At 41.0% G+C, this 25,111-nt stretch overlaps 1 protein-coding gene across 1 annotated transcript in view; it reads left to right on the top strand.

Annotated features, from left to right (window-relative positions):
* The window catches only part of CADPS (calcium dependent secretion activator), a 461,279-nt gene that overhangs the window by 414,501 nt on the left and 21,667 nt on the right, over positions 1-25,111 (top strand). Inside the window, 2 exon segments of the mRNA XM_033131706.1 lie at positions 2,330-2,362; positions 9,671-9,778. Of these exon segments, the coding sequence (XP_032987597.1) occupies positions 2,330-2,362; positions 9,671-9,778 (141 nt within the window).

Below are 25,111 nucleotides of genomic sequence, written 5' to 3'. Positions count from 1 at the left end.
CATTAGAGCCAATGGTGCAGCTACGTCTTATTTTCGGGGTAACACGGTGAATTCTTAAATTCTATGGGTTTTAGTGTTCTCAGTTGTAAGTAAATATGATTCATAGCCCCCATTTTGCAGGGTGGCTTAAAGAAGAAACTGTACATAACAGTGCTTTGCAAAGTGGAAAACTTTGCACTTATAGTGTGAGATTATGGTAAATGGGGGAGACGTGAAGGACAGGAAAGCCACCTTTTTGCCCAAAGTAAATCCTGGAACAGGCGTGGAGACGAATGGTTTGGGAATGTGAATCATTTAATAGAAATGTTAATTGTGCAAAATCTGGAATGCTTTCCTCCAGTTCCTTTAATGGGCCAGAGTGGTTTGCTTCACCCACCAGCCTTGGCAGGTGGGCAGCTTCATACACGACATTGTTGGCTTTCAGTGGCTTCCCAATCTGCTCATTCCTTTGCTTATTCCTCAGCCATCCTGGAGCCAGCACTGGTCACTATCTTTCTCTCCTTCCTTCCTTCCTTCCTTCTACCAATTTTTCCTAAGTGCCCTTTATAAGCCAGGTCCAGGTGAATCGCTGGGGATGCAGCCATAAGCAAGACATGACATTCTGTGGGAGACAGATATGGCACCCAAATTAGTGACTTGCAATGGCAATCAGTGCTGCAAAGAAAAAATGTAGGCTTCTCGAAGAATCTGTCCCAGGGGACTCTGGGCATCATCCTGGATACTGGCAGAGATTCCAGAAGATAGAATGCATTGCTCTCTCAGATGGAGCCAATGTGTGTTCAGCTCTGTAAAGTTTACGAAGCACTTTCTCGTATTTTTCACTTGATCAGGCTCTCAACCCTTCAAGGTACACAGAATTATCACCCTGTTCTAGAAATCTAGAAACCAAGGCTAAGGAATGGAAGTAATTATCCCAGGGTCAACTGGTTCTGTCACTTACAGAACTTTCGACTCTCTATCCTCCGCTCTTTCCACCCCCACCCTTCAGGCTTGTTGGCTTCTCTCCCTCGGAAGCTGACATTTTGAAAAGTAGTAGCTTTGGGAAAAGGACAAGGGGGGAAAAATGCTCCTCTGGATACTTTCCTGGGAGACATGTGGGTAGAGGTTTTGATTCCCAGTATGGATCGCAACCAAATGGCAAGAGGAAGCCTCCCTGTGATGTAAGAAGACGGCCTAACTGCTTTGGGGGCATAACAGTCTTTGTGGTTGCCAATAAAACCAAAAACCCTCTCTGACCCCAAATGTCGCCCCTCTGTCTTACCTGTGCTTAGAGGCACCTGTATGACCAAATGTGAGTCAAAATGAAACAAATGCCATATCAGACGTACTCCCACAGGAGTACGTCCTCAAACCCAGCTGGTCATTGACTTCTCCCAGGACCCAGAGCCCACCCAGGTCTGTGTCTGAATGGCTTATCTTAGCAACCATTTGCTCCGTGCTTACTATCTCCCAGAACTTGGTGTGCATTCATTCCTGGGGCAACCACTAAAGCAGGCACCAGTCGTATCTCCATTTCCCAGATGGTGCAACTGAGGCTCAGAGATGAAGTAACTTGCCCAAGGTCTGACAGCTTTTAAGTTGAAAAGTCAGGATTTGAACCCAGGTCTGATTCCAAACTCCATGCTCAAACATTATACTCTGCCGCACTTTCTCCCCAAAAACTGAAATTTGATAACTACCTCTTGCACTTCCCTTCTGAGATTTTTAGTTTTTAAAACCAAGAGACACAACATCATCATTGGGATAGTTTTAGAAGGCTCTGGTACCCTCCCAAACCCACCCACAGACACCCATCTCCCTCTGGGGTAAGGATGCACACCTACCACAGCCCCTCTTCTTGAAGAGAGGTAACTGACACGGAGAACTGAAGGATTCAAGGAGGCAATTAGGACAAATCTGCAGCCCAATTGTACAAAGACCCAAGGTCCAAGGAGCAACACCGGCCTCAGCTGCTTTTCTAGGCTGGTTAGCCCTTCATCACAGTGCGGATTTAGCTACAGTCATTTTTCTCCCTTTCAAAGAGAGGGAGGAAAATGCAAAGCTCCCACATGAGCTACAGAATCTCAGTCAGTAAAACTTCACTCTCTTTCTGTTCACTTTCTCCTCCTCCTCCTTCTTCTTTCTCCACACCTCCCCCCTCCTTCTCTCTCAGTGGCTATAGCTTGGGGAAAAAATAGCAGACAGATTTTATTTGTTAGTACCTTCCTGTGTTCCCTGGTCAGCTCCATGTGCCAGCATATTGTTTTAACTCTGATGGTGATACAGCATTGAACTGTGAACAATTAAACATAAACACCAGTCTCACTTCTGTCCTCCTCTTCCTCCTTAGGTGAAGGCAGCCTCCAAATATGTGGATGTACCTGTGAGTATTTGAAAGTTGTTTTTGTGGTTTTTGGGGGGGTTTTAGTTTGGTTTGGGGTTTTTTGCTTTCATGAGAATTTTGATGGAGCTGTTTTCATTAGTTGCTGCTAAATTCTATATTCCTAATGGAATCGCCAGAAAGAGGGAAGCCACGAGTATGTCGTGGTAAAATTTTTATCAGTGGAGAAGAGGGAAGGGTTTCTTTCATCAGGAAGAGAGGTCTTATGTGAGAGTAAACCCAGTTCACTTTCATTTTTATTTTCATTGGCTTCTCTGATATATTTTATTCTGTGATCACTCTGCTCACCTCCTTTCCTGCATACACACCTCAGAGAGTAGAACCATGAGCTAAAAATTTGCATAAGGGTACCAGTATTTTTTAAAAACAAATAAATTCTGAATTTGTTCATTTTGGGGTCAATTCTGCGATTGTTTTAAGGAAACCTTACGAAACTGTTTATAATTAGTGCAGACCTCATTAATGAAGAGAGCTCTCAAAGTTCACAGATAAAGCACTTGAAGTTGCCCAAAATTTACATTTAAATTGAGGTTAAGTACAACACATGAATGTTAGAATGTGGGATTACCTGTGATAAACCAGGATACATTTATAGACAGACTTTGCCCTGCCTATTAGCAAAATAAAATTGGAGAGATTTAAATATATTCCAATAAAGAGGGAAAGAAATAATTCTGTTTCTCTATTTCGAACAAAAGAGGTGTGAGTCTATTATAAAATATTAAATTTAGAGAGCTTATCTCAACAACCACCAAGGGTCTTGTACTGAATGTTTTTCATTCTGAACGTGGTTAAGTACCCTCCTTGTTCAAATACTTAATTGTTAAAATTTGTTTTTTTCTAAAAGGATTTATATTAACATTTAAATTCATTTCCCCAGGAAGTTAAGTGTGTAATGGTTTATTGGCTTATTTCTCAAAGGATGGCAAAATGGAAAATTGGAGTGAATTTAGCATTAGCCTATATTTTGTTTATTTAATGAAAGAATGTACAATCAATAATTATGCTTTGAATTTATATAATATTTCTCATCGAGGGATTTCAGATTCCTCACGTAGATAGTCCTTATAATGGAGAAGAGAAAAATCTCATATAAGTGCAGCAAGGAGTGAAGTTAAGTAATTTATTTTCCCAAGTCCCAAAAATATAAACTTTCAGTTCACAGGGAGCAAACCACTCAAATTCTCTAGGCCTGTTTCTCCATCCTTAGAATAGAGATAATAATACCCAAGTCACAGGTTTGCAGATTAAATGACACGTACTCAGCACCATGCCTGGCCCTTGTTAGACATTTCAGCAGCAAAAGCAGGGCACGTGGGGGTGAGGAGGTGATACCCACACTCTACTGCATGGGGGTGGGAGTGGGGTATGAATTTGCTGACATCAGCCCTGGCCTGCGCTGGTCTTCAACAGTAATAGAAACTGATGCTGAGGTATGTTTCCTGGAGGCTTCAAAGCAGAGGGGAGACCCCACCAGCAAGGCTGGAACAGGTGACCAGAAAACAAGGCCCAAAGACTTGGAGAAATTTGATTAGGCAATCCATACTAGCAACTGAAATTGGCATTTGGGGGAGGTAAAAATGTATGGGTGAAATTCGGTAAATAATGTAATTAGACTTAGCTAGTTTGCAGTTAGATCTGCCCTGATATTCAGCTATTTCCTCTTTGTTTCTCCCCTCACTGATTAACTGAAGAACTCTGTTTTGTTCCTTTCTCAAGACTACCCATACCTCATTAATCCATTTAATTAACAAAATCTTAACCTGGTAATGGTAATTTCTTAATCCTCAAGCGCCCAAACACCAGAATACACATAAAACTCCAGGCCGGGTGGCTGAGTCTATTATCTCAAAACAGATAATATTATCTTAAAACAGACCCAACCCCAAGAAGCGATGTCAGCCCTCGAACCTGCCTGACCGACTCCCCCTTTCCTTTGTTCTTCTTATGTCCCTATAAAACTGTCTGCCCGTTCTAGGAATGGGGAGACGGCCTTTGGACAGGAGTGCACCATTCTCCCAGAATGCCGGCATTCGGAATAAACCTGCTCTTCTTTCCACCAACCTTGTCTCTCAACTTTTAACTTTTTCAAGCAGCACGCAGCCGGACTTTAGTATGGTATCAAAAAGAGTCAAATATCAGCAATTTCATGTGATTCAACTAAATTCCTGCCAGTCAGTTTCAGATTTATTGTAGAGGGAAAAAAAATGGACTCTGCATCAACATGATAGGTGCTATGATCTATAGCCATCCCATGTTTATGGATGAATTACGTTATATCAGAAGCCTTGCTCACTATGGGGGAACAAAATGAATTAGCAGACTGTACACTCTGTAGGGAGGCAGAAGAAAATAATGTGGCTTGTCCCAAAAGGTGGTGCCTTTACTACTGATGATACACAATACGATGACAATTGTAGCCAAACATTACAAAGCACTCACTGTGTGTCAGGCACTGTTCTAAGCGTTTTACGTTGAATCTTCACAACAACCCCACTTTAAAGATGAGGAAACTGAGGCCCAGATAGGTTAGCTTGCTCAGGGTCCCACAGTTGGTAAGTGGCAGAGCTGAGATTTAACCCAATGTTCTTATACACTATACCATCTGCAAGCTGATGTTAGTGAATAGACAAACATCTTTATTTGGATAATTGAGTAATTATTTTCGTATTGGAAAAACTATGATTAGCACATCAAACCCATGATTTCACCAATGATTATGGCTTAGGCCAAAGCTGCACTGTAAAATTAAGTTGATTAAAATATGCTTTACAGCAAATACTATTATAGTAATAACAGTGTAACTAATGTTCTACTACATAAATAATTTTAGAGAAAATAATAGTACATAATACATGTATGTACTATATGTGCATTATTTATATGTGGTAGATAACGGTAATTATGTACTTCTTAAAACAACCCTATAGGGGATTAATATTTTCATCCTGGTTCACAGCCGAGGAAACTGGGAGGTTAAGTAGCACGCCCAAGGTCTCCTGGCAAGTAAGTGGGAGAGTGAATATTCGAGGGCTAGCAGATTGCGTGCTGGCACTGGCTCCCAAGAGTCACCTGTGTGCCTTCCTTTCCAGCAGCGCCTTCAGTGACGGTTCATTGGTACCTGGAACTCAGCCATGGAGAGGGTATTTACACCATGGAAATGGGCAAGCACTACAAATCAAGGGTTTTTATTTATTTTGTTTTGTTATTTTCGTTTTGAAGAGCCAGTTTAACCAGCACACTAATGATTATCACCTATTGAATCAGTGGTCCTCAAACTAGAATGTGCAGTGGTAATATTTGACAAGGTTTTTTAGATTGTTTTGTTGTTTTGTTTTGTTTTCATTTGATTTCATAGAGATTTCCAGCCCCATGCCTCCAGAGATTCTTCCTCCAGAGTACTTCTGAGATGGAGCCTGGAAATCTCTTTCTAAAAAGCTCTGCACGTGATTTGGATATGTAGTACAAGTTTGGGAAGCATTGGACTCAGTCAGAGATTTTTGACCTTGCGTATATCCTGGAAACATTTGGGGCCTTTTTGCACCTATTAGTGCCAGGTTGCTTGCCAGATTAACACAGTTTCTGGAGTGTGAGGTCTAGGCATCAGTATTTTTTAAAGTTCCCCAGGTCCTTCTCATTTACAACCAGGTTTAAGAACCATTGGATAAAACTATCGTTCAAGTTGTTTCTAGCTCTAAAGACTCTGAGTTCATTTCGGTTGCCGTGTGAGGTTTTGGCACGTGATTTATTGGTTTAGTTCTATGTGGACTACCTTAGAGACTCATCTCTTAATTATCCACACTAATGAAGAGAAGCACTATCACCAGCCATTCAAAACGTTGCATAATCCCCAAAGCATATCTCTTTGTCTTAGATGTAGTATTCAGACCCTTTGGTATCTGTAGAAGATTTGCATTTCTAATTAGGGCTTGCTTAGGATACTGAAAATCTGAATTTATTTTCTCCAGCTCAGACATATCCTGGTAGGAGCAAGCTATTAATACAATTAAAATGTCCTAGTTCTCCTAAGCCACAGAGTGGATCCTTCGCAAAAGATGTTTCCCACATGTGGATGGACGTAACTACACAGAGATGTATTTATGTGTTGTTTGTATCATACGTTCTCTAAAGTATGCATCTATTCCCTCTGTCCAAGCCACACTTAAAATAAACAATGTAATTATGTGATATTAAAAACCATTGCCTAAAGTTTTTCCCGCTGTTCATAGATAGCAATATGGTATAAAGCATGATTTATCTAATAGAACCAGTTGTTTAGCCAAGAACATTTTCCATCCACAACTACAAGTTAGCTTGTTTATGTGTGAACTGTTTCTGTTTTAACCATTTTGGTTGGACATCTATTTACAATGCATTACATACCCTCCCCTGCCTTATTAAATAAGGAACTAGCCATACTTTAACATTTTTTCCATGACCGAGGATCACCGTTGTGACAATGACTTTCCCAATGACGCCTCCCCCCAGGGCCTCCCGAGAGGCAGGGACAGCCTGCTTCTCCGAGACCCCAGCCATTGGCGGTGCTTATGTCTTGTAACTACAGTTTGGCAGCCTTCTCCCTCACACTCAGGCCATCAGGAAAAGGGGTAACACTCTTTTATCAATACACCTGTTTCAAACAAGCCCCCTCCTCCCTCTTGCTGGCTCACCAAAGGATGGAAAGCTAACTTGGAAGGAGATGGAAAGCTGGTTAAAAAGAAAGCTGGTTGTGAGAGGTGGCCTTAGGACTCTATCAAGAGAAAACTACACATTTTCATGCAGCAACTGTGTCGTTTTTATTTCCATGTTGGTTTCTCTGAGGCCCCCTTTTACTTCTTGGTTCTAAAGTAGATTTCAAAGGTAGGTAAGGCTATGAAATAACATAATATGGGGGTGGGGGGAGTGGGTCATAGTGTCTCATGTTTGTTGTAGTAATATATAGCTTTATATATATTGCTATATATAGTAATATATAGCTTTTAAGGTATTTTCACATACATTATTTTAGCTGATGATCATAACAATTCTTAAAGGTAAGGAGGGAACTATTATTATCCCCATTTTACAAATGGTATAACTAAGGCCCATAGAAATTTAAATGATTTTCACAAGTTTGTTTGTGGGGTATCCAATCAAAATCCATGTACAATAAGTCCCCACTTAACATCCTGGATGCGCTCTTGCAAACTACAACTTTAAACAAGAGGATGCATAATGAAACCCATTTTACTAGAGGCTAATTGATGTAAACAAGAGTTAAGTTCCTAGGGCATTTCATCAACATTATTTGTTATTCAAGGACCTACTGTAGAGTGACTGAAGAACTTAAAAAAAAGAGGTGGGATGAGGGCTTATTCATTCATGGATTTGTTCATTCAGCAAATATTTATGAGTACCTACTACTATGTGCCAGGCATTGTTCTATGTGCTCAGGATACAAGAGAAAAAGACCAAATAAAGCCCCTGCATTCATGGAGCTTGTGTTCTAGTAGGCTAAGACAGACAAAACAAACAACAAATAAATACCTAATACAATGTCAGATATTGGTAAGTGCTAGGAAGAAAAATTAAACAGTCAAAAGATAGAGAATCGTGGAGTTTCTTAACTCTCTGGGAGAGATGAACCATACTGTTTTTCCTTTTCAATCAAAGTTTTAAAAACTTAAATGCCCCTTTGAGGACAGCAAATTTAGGGAAAAGAGGGGTGGTGAAAATAATCATTATTGTAGATCACTGTTTCTAACGTTGTGGGTTACTAATAGGTCTGTGAAATTTGGCTTTGGGTCTTAGCTGTAAGATGGCTGCATGTGTCCAGGAAAAAGCGACATCTGCCACAAGTATCACCAGGGAAGAAATGGGCACAATCATACTAAGTCCCCCTAGGGGGTAGGGGTCCCTGTGCCACGGAGAATGCCCTTTGATGTGAGACTGCCAAAGGGAGAGAAGGAGAGAGGTGCCAATTTAGAACTGATAGCTGTCACTTATTTCTCATTGGAGAACCTCTATTGTTTCGTATCATAAAACTGCAACAATTATAGGACCATCACAGAACATGCTCAATCCATTCGCTGAAAATTGCTTGAAAGTGTAACAGTTGACTACTGTGGCGTTGGGTTGTCCTCATTGTTTTTCAAATTAATACCTTGTCATTGTTTCAGCAGGTGTTAAGAAATGTTACTAGCATCCCAGGGGCCAAGCATTGGCCCTTTGCTTGATAATTGTTTGCTTTGTATCAGGGAAAAAAAAATACAATCCTACTGTTTCCGAACCTTCCTCATTTTCACCCTGGAAATTACACAGAAGTGTTAACTAACTTCAATTTGCAGTGCCTGACAGTCACGTCTTGTAGAGAAATGATACTTTGTGATCTAAGGTAAATCACAGTAATGAAAACTAATATTTTTAGCTATTAGCAAACATACATATCTACTGTGGAAATGTAAAGGATTTGTGGCAACTGTCCTAATGACCCATATTACAGTGTTTTAATAGGATTCTTTGGAGATAACTTTGATTGCACCATCTCAAGCAGTATGCATTCTGAGTTTCTTTTTTTTTCTCCTTACAATAAATCATTTCCTAACTATGGATGAACCACTTGCTTACCTTTCCAGAAATCTAATTTATGTAAAAATCGAATCCTTCCCTCTTCCCCCTTTTTTAAATGCTTGGACTATAAGGCTACACAGGGAAGCAAAGACAAATAGTTGAATGTCTCCTCTGAGTGAACTGATTAGGAAATATTACGTGGGGGGTAGGAAATACTCCTACCCTGCAAAATGTGACTTGGGTAGGAAGGGGTCTAGATTGAACTATGATTTCTTTACTTAGCATTTTCTCAACGTTTTAAAAAGGAGAAGAGGATCGGGGAAGGCTGTCACCTTTCTAACGTTATATTCAGGACAGACAGTGGAAGACATGGAAGTATGTTTGGGTATTTTTAAATGGGGGAGTTCAATCCAAAGGAAAGCCAGACAGTTATCCGGTGAATATTTATTCGTTAGAGTATCTTTGCCAGAAAAAAAAAAAAAAGCTTAATAGTAGAAAAATATCTATAAACTCTAGTAATCCCAATTCTCTTCTTAGCCAGTTTTGATTTCCAGAAAAAGCAGAAGGTTCCAACATCAGTTCCTACCAATCCAGGTTATAGATAGCTAAACTGTATACTGTAGATAGCTTCAAACTCCAGCACGGCAATATGGGCTGGGGTGGTGAGAGTAAAATGCCTGGGTAATCAAGGAAGAGTCATTGTCTGAAAATCCATTTTCATGTTTTCCTGTTTCTTTACAGAAACCCGGGATGGACGTGGCCGACGCCTATGTGACTTTCGTCCGCCACTCTCAGGATGTCCTTCGTGATAAGGTCAATGAGGAGATGTATATAGAAAGGTTATTTGATGTAAGTAAATGCCTTCTCCTCCTTGCAAACCAAGGAGGAGAGCCTCCAAAATGTGACAAAATAAGAGACAGGAGGATAAGTCACATTTTGAGAACATGGATTGGTCCCGATTCAAACAACAAAATCTTTTCCTCTCCCTCTGCCTTAGGCTCTTATCTGTTGTGTGTCTGTTCTGAACCCACTCTGGTGTGGCCGGGTCTCAGCCAGTCTGTATGATACGTAGGACGGCGTACAGCCTCTCAGCGAGCTGCCTCGTTCCTGCACGAAGCTTCTGAGGCAGCTTTCTCTGGCAAAGACCTTTCTTGGTCATGGTTCTCCTCCTTGCAATCTGGCCTCTCCGTAGGGAGATATTCTCAAGGGGAGGCGGAGGCCAGCTCCCTCTCCTGGGGGTGGTACCTCCCTGACACCAGCTTTGGCTGGCAGATGTGCATAAATGTTGCATTGTTATTGTTTCAAAGAGCATTCCGTTTCTGGAAGGCTAGAGATCCTCACTTAGCCCTGGTTTTTGGCCAACACTTCGGTCAGTTGCCCCTTTAAACTGAGGAGCCCCCTGCCCACCCATCCACCTGAAAATTGGGGAAAAGAAGCAAGTGCATAAAGAGCAAGTATATCAGGCTGCTGGACCCTGACTGAACCTCAGAACTCTCAGATTTCCAAGGGTTAATAGTGACTGAGTAATCTTATTTCTACTGTGACTCCATCTGCACTTCCAAAGCAAGCCACTGAGGCAAAAAGAAAAAAATAAGGAATCCTCCCTCGTAGGTCTCAAATCGCCCACCTCTTTCAGGCCAAAGCAGATGGGGCTGCCTAATTTAGCCAGATATTTTGCTTCAAGTTTCCACCAAATTTGCCAGTGGAGACCCGGCCAGAGTGCATGGAAGCTGCCGTCCTTGTTTCCGTGTGATTCTCATTGTGCAGCCGACTTCTGTCCCGTGAAGCGTGAGCTGCTCCTGTCCAGGTGCCCGTATTTTTAGTGCCAGCCCGAACATGAATGTTTGGGTCTACTATGGAATCCGTGTGTCTATTTTTTTTTTTCTGTGATTGTGTTCAGCAATTTACATTGAGTTTGTGTGTATGTGTGTTTTTGTTCCACAGCTAAGTGAGCGCTTTGTTGGCACCGTGGAGGACATTGCAGCTTCTGACTTTTTTTGTGCTTTGTCTTCCAGCCCATTTGCTTTCCTTGTGCGTTGAAAAGGCTCCTTTCTTTTTTTTCTTTCCCAGCCATCCCCTCTCTGTGCTCAATATCGCTCTTTCTTCCTCATCACCTTTCTTTGAGAAAACCCTTCTCACTTTGTAATTCCCACCCGTACCCTCTCAGATTAAAATGGAACTTATCTCTCATGTCAAATGTTTTATCACATTGTATCAAGTGGCCTGAATTAGAATCAAATAATCTTCCTGTGTACATCTTCTAGCATGACCCACATCCACTGAGAATGCCTCATCCATGCATCCAGCTCACCAGCAGGTCCTGTCCCTTCTCTGCATGCGTGCCTTTATCAGAGGACTGAGCCTAGAGTGTCGGGGGCACAATCACCCGTCCAATTGGCATTGAAAACAGACAGGCAGCTCCCTCAGCTCTGCAGTTAGGGGTGTGGACACTGCCCATCTCCACTGAACTCAATTCCAAATCACAAATTTTCGAGAAGCCTGTGGATTGTTCTTTTCAATGCCTACGTTGCCTTTTTTTTTTCCTTTGATCAGTATCTTCTGATTTTCAATTTTGTGTAGCCCCTGCGTGCGTGTGCGTGTGTGTTCCTATGTGAGTGTGTATGCGAATAACCTTCTACTCTCTCAAACTTTAAAACATCTAGCACTGAATTTGATGTTTAATCTGCAGTTTAGCCTGTCACTCCATTCACAAATAACCGATCTTTCCCTCTTTCTGTTTTTTCATTAGAAATACACGGGGAAATGTTTTGTAAAGTCTCCTGGTTGAAGGCAGCAAGGCAAATTGTCCTCTTCTGTGACATTTTTAAAGGGAAAGTGCAACTGAATCTTTATTTTAAACGTCTTAAGAGTACAGCCTTGGCTAGCACAGATGGTAAAACTAGATTTGTCCGACTATTGAAGAACGCAGGCAGACTCAAGCCCTCTGGCCTTAATCTGAATTAATAATATAAAGAAATATTACTACAATATGTTTTTCAGAAAACAAATTATATTTAGGGTAATTCAGAAATTTACAAGTATTTTAGTCTCTTATTGAACTACACTGACCACTATAAAATGGCATCAGAAACATTTAGTCTTATATTGTCCCAGTTACGTTTTCTTAAGGGAATCTTAATTACAGTCCTCTGAGTATTTGATTTTAGACTTAACTAGTACGATCGTTCACTGAACATCACTTCCCCACGCCCTACCCCCCCCATGAAAAACAATTTGTTCAGTAGTTTATTTAGAGATAACGAATTTCTTTGCCATTTACTTTCTTACTTTTCAAATAACCTGCTCCCCTAATTTACAGAATATTGGTGCTAGGCAACCTAACTGATCTAGTACAAAAAAAGTTATTGAATCTGTCATGGATTTAAAACATTTGTCATTTGAAAAACCCAGAGCTTCTCAAAAAGCTTCATTACCATGCCGTCTCAGTAATTTGATTCAGTACTTACTGTTTTTCTATAATCTAGCAGCAAAACATCAGATTACCAACATGTTTGATTATTTTCGGCTTCTGTTTCCTCAAGCATGGTGTTTATTTCTTTGCAAATATGCGCTGCACGGCTCTCATGTCCACCGAGCTGAACAAGAGAATAGGAATATTAAGGGCCTGTGAAACCTGCCACCCTAAATTTCTTGCTGCAGTGAACTTGTTCTGTCAACTCCATTTCTTAATGATAGGGATCCTAGGGCAGGTTTCTAAACAATTGGCAGAAATCGATTGAGAAAAACTTGTTGATCTGGGAGGTTTCTCTTCCAAATTGTTGCATTTTGATAAATGGCAAAAATGAATAATAGAAAATTAGCATTTTGAATGAGGAAAAACATCTATATCTCTGAGATTGTTTGCTGTTTGGGGGTTGTTGATTTCTGACTGTTGTGTCACTCTCTGGTTTTTAGTTCCTGCTGGCATCTGTCATCTAGAGGCGTGTTCTCAGAGGCCCTGTTGTGTTTTTAGCTGTGTTTCAAAGTCTTCTATTTATTTACCTGACAAGTTCTTTAAGTTCTCGCTGTTTAGTATTGTCCCTCATCCCCCACCCTTTGTTTATCTGTTTGTTTGCCTTTTTGAATGTGCTTTGTTGAAAGGGCTGGATGGCATTAGTGTGTGTTTGTATCTGAGACCTTTTGGACTAATAGCTGGTCATTTAATGAGTGTGTCTTTCATTTTAACCAGGCCTCTATCTCAGTGCTCTCTCTGAGCTGGTTTGCTCTCTGCCTCGTCAGTGTACTTTTGGCTGGAACTGGGTGCTTGTGGGAGAGTATCGGCATAGCATTTGGGGCTCTAGATTTGATGTTCTGCATTTTTATCTACCTTATTATGTAACTTAAGAGCAGCTTTCCAAATTCATCTTAACCAATTTTTGTTTTTTTTAAACAGGCATTCTCTAGATTTATTGAAGAAATATTTTCAGACATAACGTTGCCTGACCAGGTCTTTTTAATGCAGAGAAAGTTTCCCCGTTTGTCAATATATAATTAATTTACATAGTCCTTCTATAAAATATTATCAACTTTTGGGGTAATGCCCATAAGAAAAAGCTAACTGGTCCAAAATACAGTACTGATTGGAAAAGAATCCTCATATCGCTTCCTATAGTATTTTAGTTGTACAGCTAGCTATACATTTTTTATCTGCATTTGGGTCATTTTTTTCTAAAACAATGACATGCAATTGTAAACTGGTTTAGTTGCTGCAAAATAACAGTTTGTAATAATTTTGAAACAAAAGATTCAGTAAAGAAAAAGATTATGTGCAATAGCGATGAATTTAAATTATATTAAAGATGCTGGATTTTTAAAAGAGAATCAGATTGCTGTTGGACTCAAGTGGAAGCTTGGCCTCCTTGAAAATTATTGCTGACTTTTAAAGAAAATATAAAAGATGGACATGAAATAATCTCCACATTCCTAAAGCAGCAACTGAGAAGGAAAGCACAGCCCAAGGAAATCTCAAAGGCAGTGATTTAAAGCTGGAGTGTCCATAAATCATGCAGATGGCTTCCCCCTTCTCTGGTGATTAATTCAACATCTTCCCCAAAACAAAAACATGCTTTTTGAAATTAGAGATCAGATCATCAAGAGAAGCACCTAAGATGTCAAGGTCTAAACAAAAATTAATTTATCTTCCTTCCTCCTTGTACTTCTTGAAGACAGAGACTGAGAAGAAAATCGGGATTAAACGAGATGTGCTTAGGGTGAATTCATCTGCTTAAACCTCACCGGCTCAGAGATGAGTGATTAAAAAGCCATCCCACACTTGGATGGAGTCCACAGCCGCACTGGCTGCCTTCAGGCCCGTGTCATTGTGAACCAGGCCCAGGGAACATTTGCCTGGAGATGATACATGGATTATATAGGTCAATTATACACTTAATCTGCCTTCTGGAGGATTAAGTATTTGCAGATTGACTCTGCATTTGGCTTCTCCGTGGCAGTTATCAGATCAGGACAGGGCCCCTTACCAAACCGCCTCCTAAGAACTTAATCAGCGTCACGGTCAGGTTCGGACAGGGCTGTGGTTCCGTGTCCTTTACCCTGCACAGATTGTAATTTGCTGTTCCATTATCAGATCATATGTTTGTCCACTTTATGTGTCAGCACAATAATTGAGTGTGAATATTTCCCTTTAAAGGGGTAATTTGAAAAATGAAACCTCTGCCTATTAAAATATATTCGCTATAGTCATATATGAAACCACAGATCACCTTATTTTAATAACCTTATTAAATTACAAAAGCACTATCCATGTGAACATATATCAGTCAAAGTAGGAATCAACCTGCAGAAGGAAGGAAGTACCGAAGAATAGGCTACAAGGGAAGCATTATGTTGTTATGTTATATCTGTTAGGTACTCACCAACGGTCGAGGTGAGGAAAACGACTTCCAAAAGTACACAGTCGGGAGAGGTGCACAAGATTCCCCATGGTAATAGACTGCTGTTTGAAGGGCTGGTTAGAGACAATCAAGGCATATGGCATTCTAGACACTGAGAGAGTGAGTGATCGCTTCTGTAGGCAACAAGCAGGCTCTGCTGCCCCAAATGGGAGCTATTGTGTAGTGACCAAGGGCCTTGCTTCTGGAGCCTTCAGACCTCAGCCCTGGGCCTTCCAAGCTGGGTGACCCTGGACAAGGTATTTAATCTCTCGGAGCCTCAGCTGATGCATCTATGTAACAGATGATAATAAGCAGAACCTTCTCGTGGAGTTGGTATCAGGGTGAAGTGCTGCGTGTAGCTGCAAACGTCGGGCTCTGAGGAAGCATTTGGTAAGTGCTAGCTGCCACCACCACCACCACCATCTTCACCGTCACATCATCTCCATCTCTGAAATGGAAATGCTGTTCCCAGACATCTTTTTCTCTTGTTAAACCAAACTCCATATCCATTCTAAAGTGCCGTAAGAGTCTTGCTGTCACTTTCAGACGTCAACCCCAAGCTTTCTTAGAATTACTTGATGTACAGCAGCCTGGTACCTTTTTACTTTTGGTGAAACATAGTTCTGAAACAGGCGGAAGAGCAAAGGTCAGGACTGAGGCTTCGAAGTAAGCCAGACAAGACTAGCAACCTTGTTTTTGCCACTTCTGAGCGTTCTAACCTCATAATGAATGAATTATTTAGCCTCCCTGAGCCTTGATTTCCTCATCTGCAAAGAAATTGATTTCTTATAGTTGTCGGAGGACTAAATAATCTAATGGATGTAGAACTGGCATCGTTAAATATTCAACAAATCTTTTATCATCATCATCATCATCGTTTCATAAGACTATTAGTTCCTTCAGGTGATTTTGAAATGACCTAGCCCTACCCACTAAACAAAACGATAGTGCCTTGGCAAATGAATCAGAATTGACCTTCTGAATGCGAGGAATTGGGGGAGTGCAGGAGAGCAGGAGTGGTTAATAACTTTTATTATTACAGATGCAGTATAGGTATATTGTAGACATTTAGAAAATATGGCTAAGCAAAAATAAGAAAATGTAATGTTCCCAGCACCCAGAGATTATTGCTTGAGTGCTTATTCTTTTAGCTCTTTTCTATGTGCTTATACATATTATGTACTTTTTACTAAAATAAGTAAGCAAAAAAAAAATTGCTTTTTTAAGTTAATGATCTTCATTTTCCTCGTCAATAAATGTTCATCTAATACACTGTCCACATTCAGAATTCCCCACTTGTCCCAAAAATATTCTTTCCAGCTGGTTTGTGCAAACCAGGATCCAATGCCGGGTCCCACATGGCATCTGGTTGTGATGCACTTTAAATTTCTTTTTACCAGCACTAGCCCTTTTCTCATGATCCTGACTTGTTAAAAGGACCGCCGTGCCAATTGTTCTGCAGACTGGAGGAGTTTATTACTATCTAAACATAGAACTGATTTGAAGAGGAAAAAAATCTAGCTGAATTCAACCAAGTAGTTCTTTTAGACATAATTAGTAACTCAGCATAATTCAACCAGGGTTTTTTAAAGCTGTTCTCTGTGTGTAAGGAGAATTTCTGAAGCTAGTTTTTTTTTTTTTTTGCTTTGTTTTGTTTAAAAAAAAAAAAAAAGCAAAAGAGCTAAACAGCAAGAAATCCACAGAAGCCAGGGTATAGGCTGGTCATGTGAAGAGCTACAGGAATTATATTTCATGTATTGCGGCATAGATATCTGAGCTGGATGGGTAAATCGGAGGTCCACGGTCATGGTCCAGTATTTCTTGTGTCATGGTAACTGCTTTGGTGAAATCTTGGACTAGTAACTTTGACATATGCACCCCTAGACCATGAGGAAGGTTTCTTTGTTAATTCTGTGAGGATTTCCTCTGAGGTTATCAATCTGAAATTAAGCCCTTCAAATCAGTCTGAGGCTGAGCTTTCAATACTCTTCATATCGAATTTTAATTGAACTGTGGATCGTCTCTTTCATCCTCAATTATCAGGCTGAAGAGCATGCTCTCTAGTTTTCTAGAACTTCCTTTAGAATCTGTGTGATTGTGTATATTGGAACAGGAAAACAAATCCAACATGGACCAGGAGAGGCAATTAGGAAAAGAGAGACAATTGATTTTTCCACCCAATTTTAATTCTAAAAGTAAATTCTAGCAGTTAAGCCATGTCCTCGGCCAGGCATTAGCGTTTTAGCGGGCCGTCATTTCCCGAGTAGAGTATGGAGACTGGGAGTATGGAGTATGTCAGAGAGAAATGAGAAGTGAAAGGCCTATCTCTCTCCCCTTGATTTGTAACATTACAAGGTACACACACACACACACAAACACACACACACACACACACACACGTACGCATATGATTGAAGTTTGTGTTCTTGGACTCAAGACCTTTCCGAGCTGAAATTAAACAACAATCCAAGTTGATCTTCATGACTTTTATCCTCCAGCACCCCTCAAAGACCCAATGTCTTCTGCTCCCCACTATACACATCTGCTTTTAGCAGATTTGCTATTTCCTCCTCTAGTGAAGGAAAAAAGATTTAGTGTTGTCCTTGTTGGGATTTGGCAATTTTAACAATATATCTAGCCAAAGGAAAAGGGCACTACTAATAGAAGTTTTTGACCTTTGACGTGACAGAAAAAAAAGCTCTATTGGGTATAGAAACACATTTCTATTCCACATGGACGTGGGGATGCCTCTCGGCCAGGCTTGGGTAGCTGGAGGTTTCAGCAATGCTGTGAGCAGAAAAGATAAGGGGCTGGAATAGATTTGGATTATTTGTGTCAAATGGGTTAGTACTATCCAAAAGGAATTATTTATTTTTGTTAGCACCATCCTTACAGATTTACATTTCTGGGGCATATCTTCAAGTAGTTCTTTTCTAATCTAGCTTCTTCCTTCTAAAGTCATTTGTAGAAATAGGTCTTGTATACTTTTGGGCCAACCTTTCATAAAACCAGTCTTGAATTTTCTCAGGAGCTTGTGTGCAATGAAGAGTTTTGTTAAGTGTCTGTATCAGAACAGCTTTCTGTGTTCCAGGAGACATTTGGTGAATACAGTTAATTTGTTTTCTTTTCCAGAAGAGAATATTCCAATAATCATTCTAAGAAGCCAGACTGATTGCTCTGTTACTTTAAGGTCGCCGTATCTTTGCAAATATGACCCATAGGATATTTTCGTGTCTTAGAAGTTTTTTGGTTTTTGTTTTATTGTGGTGTGAAGGCAGTAAGTGACAGACACTCTTATACCATACGTGTACACACATGTGTGTACACACACACACACACACAATAGCCAAGGCACATTTTGTAGAACAAATATTAGCACATTGCATTGCAAGATACAAGATGTACTAAATCCTCAGATACTTCCTATTAATTAACCAAGTATTTCTTTCCCTACGGGGCTCTGTAGAGGATACTACCAAAAGATTTCACTGTCTAACCATACTACAGGCAGTCACTTGTTCTAATAGTTTTTAGTGAATAAATTTAAAATCATCCAGGTTCTTATTATTCTAAGTGTGGTTCGTGGACCCTCAGCGTTAACCTCACCTGGGAGCTTGTAAGAGGTGCAAAATCTCAGCACTAACCCCAGCCCAGATGAATCCAAACCTGCATTCTAACAAGATCCTCTGTTAATTCAAGTGAAGATTAAAGTTTAAGAAACACTCGGTAAGATCAGTAACTTTCAAACTTACTTGCTTATGACTCACAGTAAGAAACAAATTTTACATTGCAACCCAGTATGTGTAGGTACACAGATATACACATACACATACAGACACGTATGTGTGAAACAAGAGTTTATGAAACAATTTTTACACTCAACATGACACAGTCTGATATTTTCCATTCCATCTTCAAAAATGATTTCACACACACTAATAGGTCACAACCCTCAGTTTTAAAAACACATCTCGAACAAAGTTTTTCACCCCTGGTACTACTGCCATTTGAGCCAGGTAATGGTTTGTTGTGGGGTGCTAGCCGGTGTATTGAAGGTTGTTGGGCAGCATCCGTGGCTTCTACCTGCTAGATGCCAACAGCAACTCCCTCTCAGTTGTAATGACCAAGAATGTCTCAGACTTGGCCAAATGACCCCAAGGGGTACAAAATCACCGCTGTTTGAGAACCACTGATCTGGATGACCTAGAAAAGAGGTTAATGCTAAATGTATGCAAGGGAGCCCTACCTCTGCATGTCAGGTGTCCCTCTGCAGCCACCATCACTTCACACACTGAGGAGTATGTTGTAGTAGCAATAACAAAGTGTCCATTTGTCAACCCAAGAGTTAGCCTGGGAGCTATGCCAGTCTCAGAAATAGATTCTGTTGGGGGCGGTGGGGAGTCTTCATGCAATGGCAAGAAAAGCTTGTGAGACATACAAGACTGTTCACCCCCTCTCACTGTCTCTCCCCAAAATAGTCCACGGAGAGCCAAGAAAAGGGTCTGGAGCAGCGAGTTAGATCAACAGTATGGATTCCCACTTTGGCCTCCTTCGATTGCTCTCCTTTTCTTTCTATAATTCCACCTGGACCTTGGTTTAAAAAAAAAGAAAAAGAAAAAAGTTGTTGCTTCCACCAGGTGGCCACAAGTTATTTTTGTGTGTCCAAAAACCTGAAAAGAAGATTCAACTTGAATATTGAATTTTCTGAACAAAACGGAGTGATCATTCATTCTTTCCAAATTCCCAGTTCAGAAGAGAACAGTTAACAGGTTCCTGTTTTTCTGTTAAATTCCTGCCCAGATGATTAAAAATCCAGTGAATGGAGTCAAGTACAACATCTGTACAGTACAGATATTCCCATGTAGGAAGGCTTGCAATGACAGTGTCACTTGCCATATCGGGTACTTTGACTGCCTCGAGCAGAATTTTTCACTCTGACCATCCTAACTAATGCCAGTTATACTCACAAACCTCCAGGCTGGGGATATTGTTCGTTACCAGATCAGCATGCCAAACAGGATATAAAGGCCCCTCTCATTTTTCATGTAAAAAGAATTTTTTTTAATTTTTTTTTATTATTATTGGGGAACAGTGTGTTATTATTGGGGAACAGTGTGTTTCTCCAGGGCCCATCAACTCCAAGTTGTCCTTCAATCTAGTTGTAGAGGGCGCTGCTCAGCTCCTAGTCCAGTCGCCCTTTTCAATCTTAGTTGCAGGGGGCGCAGCCCACCATCCCATGCGAGAATTGAACCGGCAACCTTGTTGTTAAGAGTTCGCACTCTAATCAACTGAGCCATCTGCCCACCCCACCCAAAATAAGAATTTTTTAGAAAAGAACAAATAATATGTAAAGTAAGCAAAGTTAAATTCACGAGTCTTCTCATGAAATTCTCTAAATTGCTTTTTAAGAAAGAGAATTATCACTCCCTTTTGTTCAGAAAACTCATCATTTGACCTAGGAAACCATCCTGTTAAAAGAGAAAAGACCCAGTCATTAGGTGGCTCCCTAGCTTTGGGAACACCAGGTCAGTGCTTCTCACCTGGAGGTGATTCCCCCACCCCCACCCCACTCCCACCTCTACCCCCCTCCTACCCCTAGGGACCCTCAGCAGTGTCTGGAGATATTTTTGGTGGTCACAAATGGAAGGATGCTCTTAGCATTTACTGAGTAGAGGGCAGGGATGCTGCTAAACATCCTGCGTCTGATCCAGCAGAACAGCCCCACAGCAAAGGATTATCCAGCTCAAAATGTCAACAGTATGGAGGTTAAAAAATCCTTTGTCTTTAATGGTATGGGCTATTTGAGTTTAAATTCTGGTGTAAATAGTGAGAATTATCTGTGGGTCATTTTCTCAGCCAGGGATTCCAGGGACTGTCTCTAAAGAATGCTCTACTTGGCAGATATCTCAGAAACTAGTCTCAAAAATCCTTTTGACAAGCTTCATCCCAACCATCTTTTCAGGGACTAAAAAATAAAAACCAAAGAATCATTAACACCTAACTTTCTCAGCTTGAACTTAACGCTCACCCATGTGTAGTTCCCATGGAGCTTCAACACTTCAACAAAAACTCCAGTGTTGTCAGTTAAATGAATCACAACAGCTTCCTTCTACTCAAAAGTGACCCTTCGAGTTCTGAAGGGACTGGTTCCTTTACATCAAACAGACATTAAGAGCATCGGCTTTGCAGTAAGACACCCCACCCTTAATTTCCTCCTCTGTAAAATGGGGATAAAAACACCGCCTGCCTCTTTGGATTAGGACTAAATGAGGCAATACCTATAAAGCAGAAACCACAATCGTTGAAGCATAGAAATTACTCCACAAACACCTCTTCTTGTTGTTCTCGGTTTCACCAGTGGTGGTACTCATGTAAAAACCAGCACACACCCTTGCCTCATGCGAAGGTAGGTTTTGCAGCAGAGAAAGTAGTGATATGTTCCAGGCCAACAGGGATTCTAAAAGCCAGAGATGAACTGGTCAGAGAACATGACAGCAAGTAGCAAAGGGTCCAGTTGTGCTGCAGGATCCCTTTAAAGCCTGTTTGACAGTAGAGTGAGAACCCAACGTTTGAAGCCTCAGGGATAGAGCCCCCCAGAGACAGTTCTGTGGTTGGATCTACAGATAGATGTCTAGGGGAAGAGGAAAGAGGCAGGGTTCTGTGCTCAGGCACTGAACAAGGGGCCTTGGCTGCTTTCTCGGAGAGCGTCCCTGACTCACCACGAGCTCGTCTTCACCAGCCTTAGCAGAGCTCCTCTTTGAAGAGGTCCTTTCAGAATTCAAACAAGGGATGACATCACCCAGGTTATGATGACGCCAGTCTAGGCATCTGGACATTTGCTTTGTGGGCATTAGCTGCTCGATAAGCATAATGGCTACATTCTTTTGATAGTAATGTACGTTGTTTTGTCTTTCACTGTGCGCTTCTTAACCAGAGGTGTGCCTCAGAATTACTTAGTACTCTTCCAAGTTGTATACCACAAATTCTAAGTCAGTAGATCTAAGGAAGAGCTCAGGCATGCTTTGTTTTGTTTTGACAAATCCAAGGTTTAATCTGATCAAGAACCATTGATTTAAAGGAGTGATTCCCCACTGTGGGGGATTTTGTCACCCAGAGTATATTTGAAAATGTCTGGAGACATGTTTGACTGTCACCCTTTGGGTGGGGGGTGGATGCTACCGCTAGCACGGTACCGTTCTGGGGCCAAGGTAGATGGTAAACATCCTACACTGCACAGGACAGTCCCACAACACAGAATTATCTGCTCCAAAATGTCAGTAGTGGTGAGGTTCATAAATCCTGATGTCGGGCATAAAAGATACTGAAAGACATGTTTATTTCTGTTATATCTATTATTACATTTCCTACTTTGTGTCCTACAAAACAACTTCATAACCTTTTTCATTTATTTAGCAATAGTAGGAAGAGATAAGAGAAGATACTATTGTTTCCATTTTTAAGATAAGAACCGACAGTCCAGAAAGAGCTTGCCTAGGACTCCAAGGCCCAGGGGTCCCGTCTCCTGAAACTATGGATTTTCCATCTCTCCTCTGAGAGCGGTGATACTCTCTTATTTGCCATTGCATCCCCAGTATGTGGCATATGTAAGCCCTCGATAACTGTCTGTTAAACAGGTAATGATGAATTCCTAGCCCCTTTGTAGTATCTTGGGTATGTTGCCAATATTTTCTATTTCAATTCTAACTCAAAAATAGTAATTAAGGCCTTTAAGTATCTCACTATGAATTATTGCAACTGTCACATGATTTTTTTGGAAGCCTCGAATATATAGTGTTCTGGTTAATTTAATGGGGAAAAAATTATTTTGGCCCATTTGATTTTTTACTTAATTTGAAGATTCATTGGAAAACCATTTCTTTTTCAACTCCTACTTTTGAAACTATTTTTTAAATGTCTTAGTTCTGTTTTCTGCCTTACTGAGGATTTGAAACAGAACCTAGTTCTCTGAGTCAAGATCTTTCAGGGCTCCGGCTGTGCCCTACTTAATCCCAAGTGTCCCTGTCTAGCCATGAAGATGTAAAAAGAATGAATTATCCAGGATCGCACCACTAATAACTTCCCACACTCCAAATACAATGCTCTTTCTGCCGTATCCTCTGCCGCGGGAAGATGGGGCTGAAATGTTTATCAGCCCCAAAGACGTTGTGGAAGCTGCTCTTTTGCTTCAATCCCAAAGAGGACTTCTGGGAAGAGGAAAAAGAGCAGCTTTCTCCTAAAAGGCAAATGCAAATGGGAAAAGGTTCCAATTCATTGAGGGTTCTAATAAATGGTTGTTTAATAATAACAGTGAAAACTTACTTACAGTTTCTTTTATATGTTTTCCTGATCCATACATGAGAGACAATAGCATCATCTTGTTAAAGGTAATACTTCCTTTAAGACCTCTAGCAGCCCTAGGAGCTACATACCTAATGATTCTGTTTTTAGCTATGGAGGCTGATGAGAGCCAGAATGTGCTGGGTACTATCTATATACCAGCTACTATTCTAGGCTGGTATATTATTACCAGTAATAATCTGTGTAATTTTCATAACTTCCTGTGAGGTAGGTTTTTACAGATAGAGAAGGTGGGTCACGGAGAGGTAAAATGACCGTTAAATTCAGAAGCCTGATTCAGAAGTGATCAATTCTAGATCAAATTATTTTCTTTCTGATGCAGAGTACCTAACCCTAACGTCTTAGGAAAAAACCTACACTATTCAAATGTGTGCCCCAGAACGCCCACTCCACAGAGTGCTCTGCATCCCACATGCATCCACTGGGGATTTACTGTAACAGAAGTCACTCTTGCCCACATGGTACCACTGCAGTATACAAGACAGACATTGCAATTCCATGACCTCCCTGGTAGAAAGTAACTTATTAGTCATGGCTTGTCTGCTAACAATGATAGCAGACATTGCTAGCAAGGGAGTTGCATAGCTGATCAGGCAGACCCCTTAATAATGAAAATGCAACCCCACCGGGCAGGCCTCCTCCCAAATGTGAGGACATTGCCACTGGGTTCAAGGTCCAGGACCACCAGCAGAACCTAGACCTGCAGGTGGGGAGACCCCAGGAGGCGCTACTGTACCCACTTCAGGGTAAACCCCATCCTCAGCAAAGAGGGACCATAGCACAGTGGGGAAGATTGCATACCATATGTGCTGCAAGACCCACTCTACCTAGGCCCAGCTAAGGGCTGGGTTTCGGCTTTCAGTCTGCATCTCCCTCTGTGTTCTGTCTAAGATCTTTTATCCCATAAGAATAAAGTTTTGTGGTTTTTTGGTGGGGGCGGGGAGGTGGAAGGATGGTAACACAATACCATTACATCCCAGACAGTTGATAAATGGTGTAGGGTAGCAGCTTAAGTTCCTTAAGCAAAGCTTGACACAGTGGTATTATTAAACAACAATGCCTAAGATTTTCCTACGAGGCCCTGTTGACTCTTAGCTAAGTTTTCAATGGCCCTGAGGTTTCACAGTTCGGCAATACTTTACGGGAGGGGAAAAGTAATCCAAAATTACAGAATAATACGGTTATACAATCCATGCATAATACAAATGTAATTGCAACTAAATCATTATGTGGTCATTATCCAATAATGCCTAAGGTGTCAGCGACGTGAAAATTTGCGATCAGGTATCACCAAAGTCCTTCCTTGATTTATTTCTAGCCAAAGCTTACAATAAACAATGTGACAAGGTGATGAAAGAGGAAGGAAGGAAGGAAGGAAAGAAGGAAGGAAGGAAGGAAAAAAGGAAGAGAGTTTTTTTCTCTTGAAGCCTTAGAGAGCTTACCAGTCAGCTGTTAGCCAACCCTTGACAGTGGCAAATCCCTTGGCCAGTGGAAAATGGTGTCTATGCATTGTTTCTAAAGAGTTTGTTTATTCAAAACATGCCTGCTTTTGGCATCAGTTTCCTAAGTGAGTAGGGGCTCAGGGGTAGTAGCTGAGGCCAGCTCTGTGCATCCTTTAATGAAGCTCACTCCTGCCTCTGGTTTCTGAACACCACCAAATAGTGGTGACCAAGGCACAGGGGGACGGGGAGGAGGATGTGACGGAATTCTTTTCAAGGCTCCCCACTTGGCTTACCCAGAATTAGAGAAATGGAGGCCTGTTTGCATTTGTTGGTGCACATTAGAAATAAATTTGGGCATTCAGCTTAAACAACTCACTAACGGCAAGATGCACAAAGAAACACTATTATGTATTTAGCAGTCTTTGTAAGCTTGGCCAGGCAAGGGGGTTTATCAAAAGAAATATGTAAATAACACAACCTGCTTTACAAAG

Source organism: Rhinolophus ferrumequinum, chromosome 17, assembly GCF_004115265.2.
Source record: "Rhinolophus ferrumequinum isolate MPI-CBG mRhiFer1 chromosome 17, mRhiFer1_v1.p, whole genome shotgun sequence".
NCBI classification, from domain to species: Eukaryota; Metazoa; Chordata; class Mammalia; order Chiroptera; family Rhinolophidae; genus Rhinolophus; species Rhinolophus ferrumequinum.
This window is presented reverse-complemented; position numbering and strand designations above follow the sequence as displayed.